The sequence below is a fragment of the Lepisma saccharinum genome, chromosome 1, assembly GCF_977018435.1.
Source record: "Lepisma saccharinum chromosome 1, izLepSacc3.1, whole genome shotgun sequence".
NCBI lineage: Eukaryota > Metazoa > Arthropoda > Insecta > Zygentoma > Lepismatidae > Lepisma > Lepisma saccharinum.
This window is the reverse complement of record NC_139229.1, coordinates 10028968-10043982: the sequence shown is the minus strand read 5'-3', so window position 1 is coordinate 10043982 and position 15015 is coordinate 10028968. Positions and strand designations below refer to the sequence as shown.

The 15015-nt window shown below is 36.3% G+C and overlaps 1 protein-coding gene across 6 annotated transcripts in view; it reads left to right on the top strand.

The window, feature by feature from the left end:
• The window catches only part of LOC145992616 (aminopeptidase N-like), a 351916-nt gene that overhangs the window by 309358 nt on the left and 27543 nt on the right, over positions 1-15015 (top strand). For all 6 annotated transcript variants that reach the window (XM_083128997.1, XM_083129006.1, XM_083129014.1 and 3 more), the window contains 4 exons: positions 1856-2133; positions 6252-6451; positions 7476-7643; positions 9028-9171. In XM_083128997.1, coding sequence (XP_082985123.1) covers positions 1856-2133; positions 6252-6451; positions 7476-7643; positions 9028-9171 — 790 coding nt within the window. The remainder of the gene's footprint in view (positions 1-1855; positions 2134-6251; positions 6452-7475; positions 7644-9027; positions 9172-15015) is intronic.

Below are 15015 nucleotides of genomic sequence, written 5' to 3'. Positions count from 1 at the left end.
TTACTTAAATAAGGTGAAAATTATTCACATAATAAACGGAAGAAAAATAAATGCCAAAAACGTTTTTTGGGAGAAAAATAATTTATTTACACATTTTTTTTAAAAAAATGTTCAAATTTCATTGAAAAAGGCAAAAAAGGCATTATAATTAAAAATAGGCAAAATAGTGAAAATGAAAAGGGTTCTAAAATATTCCAAACAACATAAAAAAACGTATATCCGGAAAATTTTTATCAATAAATGCAGTAGATAAAAAGAGGCATTTTGCCAAACTTCCGGGCTCTACTGATAATGTTCTTTTCATGACCAGGATTCGCCAACTATTTATTATCTATGGGTTTCTAATAGACAATTGATCCATGACCTTCCCCCCCCCCCAAAACTACTTTTAGACTCACTAGTAGCTAGCGTGCACATACAATCTATCGGGCTCATGCAGTGACACTTCACAAAGATAGTTTTACATACAATTTATTTGCATGCTTCTCCCCTTCTCCATACATACACAGTTCCTGTACAGATGCAGTACATAACATTCTAGGTTGAATTTTGCTCTATTACAGGAAATGTACTTTTAAGGACTTTCATTCTACGAGTGCATTATTTACCATAGTGCTAACTTGCCCCCTTGGTTTATCACACAGGAGTTCAACCCACTGTACTTATAATCAAGAACTAGCCTGAACCAGATATTTATACCAGGTGTTCCAGAAGTCTTTCCCTGATTACAAACTTTATTCATATCCGCTATATGCAATGTAGAGATGTGAAAGTGGTGCCAAAATGTTGGAAAACTAACCAAGTTTATTTGTTGCAGGTTTCAGTAATGTGGCTGTAGTGTAGCAGTGTCAGTGCCAAGGAATCCGGAATTAATGCTCTTGACATCGGGCGACATCTTTCCATACAATGTTTCTTGGACTTGACAGGATTTAGGAATGAAGATAAATTCCATTTTTTAAATACCAACTTATTGATGGCAGATATTCTAGACGAAAGAATTCTGTACATTTGAAACTTCCTCTGCACTGTTATTGGTGACCGGGTGTCGTGATGCCAGAGGACATGCTGAGCTTTTTCCTGATTTGTGAACATTTCCGGTTTTCTGGGCACTGACACTGCTACACTACAGCCACGTTACTCAAACCTGCAACAAAAAAACTTGGTTAGTTTTCCAACATTTTGGCACCACTTTCACATCTCTACCTTGCATATAGCAGATATGAATAAAGTTTGTAATCAGGGAAAGACTTCTGGGACACCCAGTATATCCATGACAATTGGCCTACCTCCACCCACAGGATTAAAGGCTCTTTGGTGTGCTGTAAGAAAGAAAACCATTAGAAGGGGGTGGGGGAACTAACCTTGGAATTCCAGGCTACAGAGCAAGAAGCAACCTTCACAAGAGCACTTACAAACATCTAAATATTTTTACACACAAGTTTTTCCAATTTCACAGGCGTGTGTGTTAAAAACAATACAACAATGGTTAGCATTCTTGCCTTTGGTATGAGCAGTTCCAAATTCTATCCCAAAATTGTGGTGTTGATCTAGCATAATAAGAACAATTAGGTAACTATTTAACTGAAAAGAAGTAGCAGGCTCTTGTCTAGAAAACCAGAAATAGTGGCAATGGGACTCTATGGAAAGCTGTTTGGCAGTCCTTAGGCCTCAAATGGCTCTTGCACCACAAAGTTTAGTCTATGGTTTACATTAGAGATCAAATGAGACACGAGGCAGATTCCAAATTGAAAAATTTAGTGGCATTTTCAGTACTAGGGAGGAAATCTTCCAATCTTTTCACTGCAAAAAAAATAACCGTTATAAATTCATCCATTGTCCTCTTTTATTCTTTCAGGGTACTATCGCGTCAACTACGACCAAAGAAATTGGGAACTTCTGACCAGTCAGCTCAACAGTGACAGATTCCAGGAGATAGGGACTATAAACAGGGCTCAACTGCTGGACGATTCACTTAATCTTGCCAGAGCTGGTGTCTTGGACTACGATGTTGCTTTGAATGTCACCCAGTACCTGACAAGAGAGCTGGAATATCTACCATGGAAGGCAGCGTTTACAGCTTTTGCTTATATAGACAGCATGCTGGTCAAAACTGGTGGCTACGAGAAGTTTAAGGTAAACATAAATATATTTACAGTTGTGTAATTAACTAAGCTGGTCACCCATTCATTGAGGGACTAAGAGAAGCAAGCACATCATTCTGATACAGGACAGTATCAGGTAGTTCTGTCTCTATGGATTACATACCTCTCCATATGGTCTAGGTCATTGTTTCTCAACCACTGGGCCATGAGAAGTTCTCCTGAAGTTTGTGACTTGCAGCCCAAGCTGGCAACCACCTGGAAGGATGGTCTTTCATTCGTGGTTCACCAGCGATAAGATGAAATCCTTTCTCGCCAGTGTTGGTGAGAAATCAAAGCTGCTCGCTGGAAGTGTAGAGCGACTTGCAACCTGAGTTGGCCCCCACCTTGAAAGCCTAGACGTAATCAAACTAATACTATCCATAATTTTGCCATAGTTTACTTATTAAATTCCAAGAGTACATATTAATTAACATATAAAATTAAAAATAATGAATGCTATTTACAAGTAAAATTGTTAGGATTGGGGCATTGACTTTTAAAAAACAAATTTACCAGGCTGCAGGCTCACAAAGGTTGAGAGCCACTGTACTAGGTGGCTGAGGTGGTCCTATGTACAAGAGGCAGTAAAAAGGTTCCCAGAATTGTGGTATAGCACCATAATGGTAGGCATGGGCATCCGGAAGGGGGCCAAGGGGGATCTGTGCTCCCCCCCTGGAATATGAAAGTCAACCAAAAATTATATATTTTGCACATATAATTTCATTTCAGCCACAATAATATGTGTTAATTATTGCATGAATATGATAAATTCAAATTTAAGCTATGTTTTTTTGAGGGAACAACACTATTATTGAGGAAAATGTGCCTTGTTTGCACCCCCCTGGTAAAAATACCTTCCTTGCCCCTCCCTGGAAAAAATCCTGCGGATGTCCATGATGGTAGGACATATGATAACGATTACCTAATCCCCTGTTGTCCTTCATGGCGGAGTGGTTAGCACAGTATGCTATGATGCCAAGGGTCACATGCCATGGATGTTATTTGCAAGTGTCCCTTCATCAATTTCATCATCATCCCGATTTGTTAAAAGTGGCAAAAGCCTAAATCAATCAATTGATCACTCCCAAGTCACCTTCAAAAATGCACCCATTGAAGCCCATTTTCGAAGTAGGAAACAACCAAAAGTCACTGAGATCAAGATCTGGAGAGTATGGTGGTTGGATGATGACAGGGAATGCTTTTTTCGTTAAAAAAATATCTGCACAACACGCAATGTGTCTCAGTACGAAATCGTGCGCATGCTGATCAAATTGAGACATTGCATTGAACAGGACAGTAACAAGACAATAACAACACTACCTATCGAAACCTGTCCAGACCTGTTGCAAGCTTCCTTCTACAACATTGCATATGCTGTCTTATCTCTCATTTTCCATCTATGGGAAAGAAGTACAGAAACATTTTGACTGCCCATTGTACATGTCCTAGGCTGCTGTGTGTCTATGTGGGGAAGACTTGTTTGTACAGTACAGACAGTTTGGGTTGACATGATTTTATGGTGTAAGTAGCCACAGCTACTTACCTGGATCTATTCACATAGACAAATCATTGAGGTGAACCTGTTTATGTGGTCTATCATTGGGTCAGATTCGCCTGTAGTCTAAGTAGCCAGGGTGGAATTTTCTGCACAATCTAACTAGCTGGAGCAGTACTGTCTACATAGCTTACAAACACTGATGGCAGAAGGACAGACCCCCTGTCGACAGTCCATCCCATTAATCTCCCCACAGGAAACAAGTAACTGAATAAAATTGCTCATTTTACCCAAATTCACATCTTTTGCATACTACTTGTATGTTATTTAAAATGTGATACTCACATCAGAAAATATTCCTGTTGCCTCTATCTCACACTCATTTTTTCCCTGATCTATTTTTCCTGCCAAACAACTCCTATCCAGTGGTTGGAAGTAGCATGCTACTTGTAGTGATGCTACTGCTATAAAATTTGTGACTGTAGCAGTAGCAGCGCTACATTTTAAAAATTGTAGCTGTAGCAAAGTTACAAAAGTTCCTGTAGTTATAGTGAAAATTTTGCTACAGCTACATTTCTTCCCGGAGTTTTGATGTAAATTTTCTATGCGGCAACAGTGTCAAAAAAAAAATCGACAATAACACTTGCTTGTGTAGGAGGTTTAAAAAGGACCACATCTTTTACAAGATAATGTCAATACAGATAATCTACATGATAAATGTCCTGATATCGAAGATTATAGATATCCATGTAATTTATTTAATTGGTATATGAATAATTTTGATATCCAGATAACCAAATGACATACATCAATATAATCCGACCAAATGCTATTTATCTTCAAGATAAATATGTTGATATAGTAACATAAATAAAAATTAGTTTATTGAAAAATATATCAAATTTGAGTAACACCCTAATTGTAATATTCAGATATCAAATTTGTACTAATTTGCCACTTATATATGCACACATCATTCTCAAATTCTGTAGTAAAAATAGGTTACTGCTGCAACACTGCTATCAAAATGAAAGAATGATGGGTACCATGATAGTAAATAACAGAATCTATTTTCTAATAAGTACAACTGCTAGGGGCTTCTTTTGAATTTTAAATGAAAAAGTAGTGCAAGAGTAGTGAAGTAGCAAACAGAAGTAGCGTAGCGAGCTACTTTTTGGTAAATGTAGCTTTAGCGACGCTACATTTTTGGAACATTAGCTGTAGCTGTAGCGAAGCTACTTTTAAAATGTAGCATTCTGATCACTGCTCTTATCCCATTCGACTGGAACATCTCCATAAAAAAGATATTCTGTCTGTGTTGAATATCCAACCGCCACAAACTCATGGTAAATTAGCAGACGGTAAAATTTTGCATAAAATCATCAATGGCAAAATTAAATCTGAATGTCTGATCAACAATTTTTATCTATGAATCACGACTCGGCCAACCCACAACGTAAAGCTCTTTCACAATCCCACTACAAGGCTCTGCCTTCTACAGCGGTCTCTATTCTACAGGCTTCCTCGCTCATGTGATAATCTTCCTCCCAATGTTGACATATTCTTATCACAGCACAATTTCAGAAAATTGTTAACAATGTATGTGTAAATTTTATTTTTTTCTGTGCCATCTTGTACTCTATTGTTTTGTTGTTATTTTCCTGCTCTTACTGGTTGAGTGTAAAATGGTCATTCACTAAGGGTGGATAAAAAAATCATGATTTTTATTAAAAACATCATTTTTGATGATTTTTTATTAAAATCGATGTTTTTCATTCTTTAAAAAAACATGCTTACAATTGCTAGTATGATTTTTGGCACCATACATATAGATATATATGTTTTTTATAGAAAAGCTTTTTCTAGTAAATGGCCCTGTAAAATATTTGAACAGTTTGATTACAGTAAATAAAAAAATGTATGTAAACATACATTCTTCTGCTTCTCATACTGTATGTATGAACCTACTGTGGAAATGTTTGTTGAGTGTGTTTGTGAAGCTATAATAATTTAAGTAATTTTTTTTCTAATGAAAATAAAACATTCTGGATGTACTCTATAATTGTAACTTAAAATATTTTTACAGTCTTTGTAGTTGAATTTTGGCAATTTCTCTAATGATGGTTTGCAAAATATCAGCTGCCATGTTTATAGTTTAATGATAATGACACTATTTACAGTTTAACATGATTAGTATTTTGTAAATTTTTCTACACAAAATATTTGCTCTTTTTGCCCATAAAAATTATTGAAATTTATTTCAAGAGAAATTTACTTTACAGTTTGCATATTACATTTCCTTTTGTATGAGCTTCATACCATCAGACAATATATTTTGTTTCCTTTCATTTTCTTTCTTAGAGACTAATAAACACAAAAAACACCATTAAATGATTACAAAATTAATGTACTTTCACCAAAAGTAATACTGATATCTACAAAATCCATATGTACATTGTTCCATAAATTATTTATTTAAAGTGATTTGAATCAATCCATCTTGTATCAGTACTGTATCTGAAATTTTAGGTTAAATAAATAAATATTTAAAAATTTCATCACACATTGAATGTATCATATTTATATATTTTTCTTTCTCTCTCTATTATTGGCAGAATTATATGATGCCATTGATACAGAATCTCTATAACAATGTAGGCTTTGAGGACAAAGCAGGTGATGAACACTTAGCTGTTTACCGAAGGGTCAACGTTCTCACATGGGCTTGTGTACTGGGATACGAAGACTGTGTGGAGAGAAGCATTGCTGCTTTCAGGAATTGGATGAAAGAGAAAAATCCAAGCGAGAACAATCCGTAAGTATGTTGTGCAAAAAAAAAAAAATAATGTATATATTAAATCAGGCTAATTCATGTTCAAAGTGTTCGTACATAAGTCAAAAGAAAAAAAGTGTGTTCATTATCACAAAAGAAAATTCTTACTGTGCAGCCTTTCTAATACAGTTTTTGAATGAATGAATAAATTAATTTAAAATTGTGGGTGCGACAGCACTGAGGCCATTTTGCACCCATCACATGATACTGGGTCAGCTCATTATCTTGTCTAAGAAATAAGTAATAATACAACTTTAATGTCAGAGACTAAAATATTCAGTTAAAAGCTGAGGCTGTAAAGGGACACTCAGCACAAACAAAGACAAAACACAACAACACACACACACAGTCGTACGAAGTTTATACTGGCCGTAGGTCCAGATGCCAGAGCCTCGTTAGTCTGCAAATAGAGTCCAGGGTGTACTACGTGCAAGTGAGGTTGACAATTTGTTTCACTTTATAAAAGTGAGGTTGACAATTGTGTGCACTATGTAGAAGTGAGGTTGACAATTGGGTGCACTATGTAGAAGTGAGGTTGACAATTTGGTGCACTATGTAGAAGTGAGGTTGACAATTGGGTGTACTAGGTGGAAGCGAGGTTGACAATTGGGTGTACTAGGTGGAAGTGAGGTTGACAATTGGGTGTACTAGTTGGAAGTGAGGTTGACAATTGGGTGCACTACGTGGAAGTGAGGTTGAAATTGGGAGTACTGTATGGAAGTAAGGTTGACAATTGGGTGTACTAGTTGGAAGTGAGGTTGACAATTGGGTGTAGTATGTGGAAGTGAGGTTGACAATTGAGTGTACTACAATGTTTACATTCTATACGCAAAGTACCTTTGCCACAAATAAAAATGATCATCATAAGTTCTTAACTGTACAGCATATAGTCACATTTGGGACATTTAATGTGAAACATCATTGCTTTCAATCTGTATATTTATGAGTACGTCAATAATGTATTTGCATGCATCTTTTAACCTTCAATTTGCCATTTTTTCTGCAGAATTTCACCAAACTTGAAAAATGTGATCTACTGCACAGCCTTGAAACATGGCGGCCAGAAGGAATGGGATTTTGCATGGAAGCAGTACCAGGAAACAAATGTGGGATCAGAGAAGGATTTGCTGCTGGCAGCACTGGGTTGTACAAGGGACATTTGGATCTTAAGCAGGTGAATATCTTCTACTAGCGTGGATTTTATAGTTATGCACTGATCATGTATTAATCTTACAAATATAGGTAAATATCCGATATCGTGCGAACGGATTTCTTCAAATTTACAGGAGAAACTACTTACTGAAATCAGTTTCTGTAGCATTGTCGAAGTTCTTGGAGGTATTTTCTCTCACGGAAACTGAAAACTTCACCATAGAATGCTGCAGAACAAGAAATAATCACTTCTTATGTAAGGTACTTGCATTTTCTGTAACATTATGCCGTTGTTTCCATTATGTACATGCAGATGGCGCGAGCATTGAAAGTCACGCGGCCTCGCCAGTGTTTCCAAACGTGCCTTTTTTTACGAGAATTTTTTTTAACTATGCTTACCTAACCTAACCTTGCTGGAAATGGTCCGTGGGGCTATCGTGAATGGTTTCTGGGGCTATCATGAATGGTTTTTGGGACTATCCATCAATGGTTTTTGGGGCTATCCATCAATGGTTTTTGGGGCAATCGTGAATGGTTTTTGGGGCTATCCGTCAATGGTTCGTGTGGCTGTTTGTCAATGGTTCGTGGGGCTATCTGTCAATGGTTTGTGATGACATAATTAACACGAAAGTAGGGTATTTTTCAGTTAAGAACGTTGAAACACTGCATACCCACTCCAAATCAACAAAACACAAGCACAATGCATGATGATCCATGACGAATGCACGCCATATTGTCTGTTACGCAAGCAGAACAAGGAAGGCAAATAATGACTCGTAATATGAAAAGTTGACACTATTTTATGCAAAAAGGCATAACTTCACCTTAAAGAATCTTCCGCAATGTAGAATAGGAAAGTATCAATGCTACAATTAATGAAATAAACGAGTGAGAGGTGTTCGGGTCTTATCGGATAATTACCAAATGAAAACATTATCAATGCCAATTAAGCCTGATGGTGCATTTCTATTTTTTAAAAAAATTATGTCACTTTTCTACCTCTTGAGTGAGGTAGATATCTCATTTTAATAAGCAGGCTATGTTATATTTTTCATTGTTTCAGAATTTTAAAAAAAATATCTCGCTATTATCTTATTTTAGAAAAGAATTTGCAACAGTTTTCCCCATGGATAGGCAAGCAAGGCAATTTTTTTAAACCTCTACTGCCTCAACCTCCCTGAATACTGTCCGAAATTCTGGCATCTGTTTGACAAAATCTGTACCACTTACCAGGCAGCCACTTTTTAGTAGGTGAAAGGCCACCTCACCCTTCTGGACCCATGGCAACTAATTAGTCATTGTGTCACATTTAAAGAACAAAATACAATTTAATTTATGGTGCCACAATGGTTATTCAATTCATATGTGCATAACAATGTAAAGCAAATATTATTTATTCTTTGTAGGTACCTGGAGTGGGCTGTAACAAACAATACTGGAATTCGTAAGCAGGACACATCCAGAGTGTTCTCATCAGTTTCATCCAATGTTGTCGGCCAGCCATTAGCTTTCAACTTCATCCGGCTGAGATGGGATAAGATCAAAGAGTAGTGAGTATACTTTTCATCTTATAAGCATAGACTGTGTGCTTCTGTGCTTTGTTAAATATGCTTTTTCTATGTGCAAAGAATGTGAAGTATTTAAAATTACTAAATTATTATATTAAATTTGTAGTCATTGGAAAATGAGGTTTTCAGTAGAGAAAGGTATTAAACTACTCCCCCCCCCCCCAAGTTACATTACTGACTATTCCTTTCAAACTTACCACATTTCAATCGCATTCACATTAGAAGGAAGAAAATGTCAGTTGCAAACGTGTGCAATATACTAGACAACACTTTGTTTTTCTCTCTGCTATTTGAGACATACATAGATTGATTTATTTATTTTTTTGTTTTAAGGCCACTTTATGCAAGGCAAAGCTAATCGGGACTGGATATACAGTTTAAAGTGGGATCCAAACCACTAAGTACCTCCACTGGGTATCAAACCCGGGACCCCTTGATAACAACACAATTGACGCTACCATTGCACCATCGGGGAAGCCTTAAGAAATAGGTTGAAACTAATTTGTTGTACATGATATGTGCACAATATACACAATCCTAACATGGTGTAACAGGCCATTGAGGCTTCAAAGTCAGTGCATAAAGTCTCATCTCCACCACTACATTCTATTTAGAAGGCCTCCCAGATGGTGTAGTTGTCACCATGTACTAAGGGGTCCTGTGTTTGATAATTGATAGAGGAACATAGTGGTTCAGTTCCCACTTTAAACTGTAGGTCTAGCCTTTCTGTGCATAAAGTGGACTTAAAAATTTAATATTCTATTTATTTTATATTTACATTATAAAGATTCTTCCATTGAAATATATTTTTTTGTTTCCTTTCTGGCTAATACAAAATATATGCAGGCATATCTACAAGTTCAGTACTACAGCACAATTAGTCTGCTTTCAAAATCAACTTTAAAGCTTAGATTTGTGTGGTACTGGATATATTTTGGCCACTATTTGAGAAAGACAGAGAGAATAGCATTATGTGCATATTTAATTAGCAACATTTAAAAATGAAATTTTGCAGCATACAATAGGTTAGAATTGCATGCAGGATGAAAATTATCAACTTGGACTTTGGGGAAATGTAACACTGTTTGAACATTATTTTTTTTTCCCATATAGAATTTCCAACTCAAATTAATGAACCACTGTACTTTTCAAATTTTCCACAATCATCTGACAATAACGATAATAATCTAACTAACTAACTAACTAACTCCCTAGCCTTCTTAAACCCGAAGGTTCATGGCTGCAGCAACACAGGCCTTCCATCTTTCCCTATCTTGAGCAAGTTCTATATACTCTTTTCCATCCCTACCGATTTCCCTTAGGTAATAATAATATAATAACCCATATAGGTAGCAAGAATACCTTAGGAAAAGTGCATTAGAGCACAAATGTCTTCTTTGTTTTCTGTATTTCAATTTTGCAGTCAACATCACATAACCTTCCTGTCTGTAATGAAATGGAGAGAAGCACATCTCAATATAACAGTTGGGCTGAAAAGTTCGTAGGCTGACTCATAGATGGCGTTACTAGAATTAAATCCATGTGATTTTTACTTAGTACTAACCTTCAAAAGATACGTGTATAAATTTCACAGTTGCCGGATAATTAGTTCGTGAGATATAGCATTGTGAGTGAAGCAGCTTTTGTTATTGTGAAAAAATGGATAAAAAAAGAATTTCGTGTGTTAATAAAGCATTGCTTTTTGGCGAAAAAAAATACTGTTGAAGCCAAGGCTTGGCTTGATAAACATTATTCGGACTCTGCACCAGGAAAATCAACTGTTGAGAAGTGGTTTGCTAAATTTAAACGTGGCGAAATGAGCATCGAAGACGATGCACGCAGTGGACGCCCCAAAGAGGCTGTTACCGACAAAAACATCAAAAAAGTCCACAAAATAATTTTAAATGATCGTAAAGTGAAGTTGATCGAGATAGCTGAGACTTTAAAAATATCAAAGGAACGTGTTGGACATATTGTGCATGATTATTTGAACATGCGAAAGCTGTGTGCAAAATGGGTGCCGCGCGTGCTCACAATCGATCAAAAGCAACAACGTTTTGATGATTCGGAGCAATGTTTAGCGATATTCAACCGTAATAAACACGAATTTTTCCGTCGATATATTACAATGGATGAAACATGGCTCCATAACTACACTCCAGAGTCCAATCGACAGTCAGCCGAGTGGACTGCACGTGATGAACCGAATCCAAAGGGTGGAAAGACGCAACAGTCGGCTGGCAAGGTTATGGCATCAGTATTCTGGGATGCGTATGGTATTATATTCATCGATTACCTCAAAAAGGGCCAGACCATCAACAGCGATTATTACATAGCATCGTTGGAACGTTTAAAGGATGAAATCACGAAAAAACGGCCCCATTTGAAAAAGAAAAAAGTGCTGTTTCATCAAGACAATGCACCGTGTCACAAATCAATGAAAACGATGGCAAAATTATATGAATTAGACTACGAATTGCTTCCCCATCCACCATATTCTCCAGATCTGGCCCCCAGTGACTTTTTCCTGTTTGCAGACCTTAAAAGAATGCTCGCTGGAAAGAAATTTAGCACTGATGAAGAGGTAATCGCCGAAACTGAGGCCTATTTTGAGGCTAAAGAGAAATCGTACTATAAAAATGGCATCGAAAAATTGTATGACCGATATAATCGTTGTATCGCCCTCGAAGGCAACTATATTGAATAATAAAATCGAATTTTGTCAAAAAAATATTTTTTACTATGTTAGCCTACGAACTTTTCAGCCCAACTGTTAGCACACTTGCTTCATTTTAATTTTATTGATTTTGTATCAAGGAAAATGCTTTCTTTGTAATTATTAATAATTAAAAATTAATTAAAAATTAATTCAATAAACAATCTATGATAATGATATTTGTCTTTAACTTTGTGTGTTGTTTTCTGCATGTGTTTTTAGAATTGAGTAAGGTGAGTGGGAAAATGTGCTTTGTGAATTCATACATTGTGTGCAGCTGTCGAACAATGAGTCTTGAACTGAAATGAAAACATCGCTTCATAAATCAAGAAATAGATCAAACTTATTTATAATCTTAGCCATCATCGCTAAGTGTGTTTCTTAGAACTAGAATAATAACAGAAAAGTAGTTAAATGTTTCATATTTTATCCAATGCTCTAATTCGCTTCACATACTTCTCAGGTTGCTCAAGTTTCAGTGTGATTCGCATTCTGCCTTTCATTTGTTTTTCTTTACACCTGCTGGGAGCCTTACTTATGAGAACACAGAACTCGGGGAAGATGTGAGCAAAGTTTGTGCAAGACATTACATAATTTGTATTACAATTACAAGCATTTTAGTGCAAACATCTATTATTCAAGTGTGTGTGTGTGTGTGGGTGTGGGTGTGGGTGTGGGTGTGTGTTATAATGAGCATAAATTAAATGCAGTAAGTCTTATGTATTGAGTTTTTTATCGTGTTGAATCAAACCTACCAGTGAAATAATTACATCCAGTAATTCAGAAAATGAAACTACACACTCACTTTGATTCTAAAAACAAATATACCATGACCAGAGACCTGCACAAGACCCGGAAGAAACCCTTCTCCGAGGAGGCTTGCCTACAATAATATCTAACACACACGTCAAGCCCAGGTGTTCAACATCGCGCAAGCTAGCTTCACGTCAGTTGTGCACAGACATCGATGCCTGCCAGGTTTTTCTATTACTCGGGTCTTAAGAAGACCCGTGAGACTCTATGTAGTTCTTGCAGGTAGATGTGAGCACTACTGTCAGTGTTGCCAATGACTATTATATTTCACTACGCATGGAAATATTTGAATTTCTGCTAGGCGCAGCACAGGTGCCTTGAGGTTGTATAACCATTGGCGTAGCAAGGGGTTGGTGAAGTGGGCGACCACTCTGGGTCTCACACATGTAGGGGCCTCACGTCCCATGAGGTTGATACGAAAACGTAATGAATGGAAGTGAGGAAGATAAAAAAGGCTAATTTTTGTGGGCAATAAATTAAAACCTTTTTTTTATCTGGCTTTATATTTTAGTTTAACATTATAATTTGAATGAATACGTCAAATCAGAGGTGGGCGGGAGCTTTAAGCCTAAGGGGTCTCGAAAAAGTCAAAATAATTCTCATTTCTCTTGTGAAACATGAACGCAAAAATTGCTTGGACATTTTTATCCATTTATTATTTTCTTGAATAAAAAGCTCTTTATCTTGGTTTTCTTCTGTCTCTTGACCTTGCATAGCCTACCCGATTTTAATATGTTAATGATAAAGTACTTCAAACTGCCATGGAGTAAAGTATGGGGCATTTAAATGCTTCCGGTGCTTTAAACTGAAGAAGGGTATGGATAATATTAGCAGTTCTTCCTTCGTTTCTACAACTTCAGATGCAGCTATTGCCCTCTGTAATGGGCACGAAGATGATTTGTCTTCCAAATTTCCTGATCAAGTTCTACATTTCAGGAATGTGCTTAAATCTGAAATCAAGTGCTTTGGCACGACACTAGCTTCCAGTGTTCTCTGTATCCTGTACCGTCTTCTGTTTGTTTCCTACTCTTCAAGTAACAACCACGAAAAAAGAACTATCTTCCTCAAAATTTAAACTTAGGAAAAACTTCTGGAAGGTAGTGTCAAATGGTATGATTCAGCCCAAATTTAGCGGACTCCGTAATCTCACTCTTTAACGAGAAAAGGCAAGATCTAATGTAAAAGTGTCATTCGCTGCCCAGAAGCCAGCTTTCTGTTAAGAAAGGTGGTTTGATTTAAATCAAGATTTAAATTTGGGAATTCTATTTTTAAAAAATCACTTATTGAAATCACTTTAAATAAAATTACAGAATAATGTACACAAGAAATTTGTAGATATCAGAATCACTTTTTGTGAAAGTATATTAATCTCGTAATCATTTAATGGTGTTTATTATGCTCTAAGAAAGGAAATAAAGGAAACAAAATATATGTACTGATGGGGTGAAGCTCATACGAAAGTAAATGTAATATGTCATCTGAAAGAAACACTTAAATTTCCCTTGATTTAAAATTCAATAATTTTTATAAGCAAAAATAGCACATTTCTTAAATAGAATAATATACAAAATACTAATCATGTTAAACCATAAATAGTGTCATTCTCATTAAACTGTAAATAAATATGGCAGCTGACATTTGGCTAACTATCATTAAAAACATTAAAATTTGGCTACAAAGACTGTAAAAATTATTTGAAGTTAAAATTATAAAGTACATCCAGAATTTATTATTTTCACTGTACGAAAAGTTATTGAAATTATAATAGTTTCATTAACACACTCAACAAACATTTTCATATTAGGTTCATTATGTTCAGTTCCAGAAACAGAGAAATGCATATTTACATGTAATTTGTTATTGCTTTAATCAAACTGTTCAAATATTTTACAGGGGAAAGAAAAATCAGAAAAAGCCTTTAGTAGTCCCAAAAAGACAGTTCACAAACCGAAAATGAGGCTCGGTGAGGCTCGCCTTAATGGATTTCTCTCGTAAGGCAAGAGCCTCATTTTCTGGCAGTGTTGCCAGCTGCTTACTCGAAAAAATCACCAAGGTTTTTTTTTTGGGTCTAACCTAGCCTCAAGCAAGGAGCTGGCAATCTTGCTTGAGGCTCGCCTTAATGGTTTGCTCTTGTAAGGCATAAGCCTTATTTTCTCGCAGTGTTGCCAATATTTTACTCGAAAAAATCACCAAGGTTTTTGGTCTAACTTAACCTAAAGCAAGGAGCTGGCAATCTTGCTTGAGGCTTGCCTTACAGTGCATAAAGCAAGGTTGCCAACCTACTGGTACTTTTACCA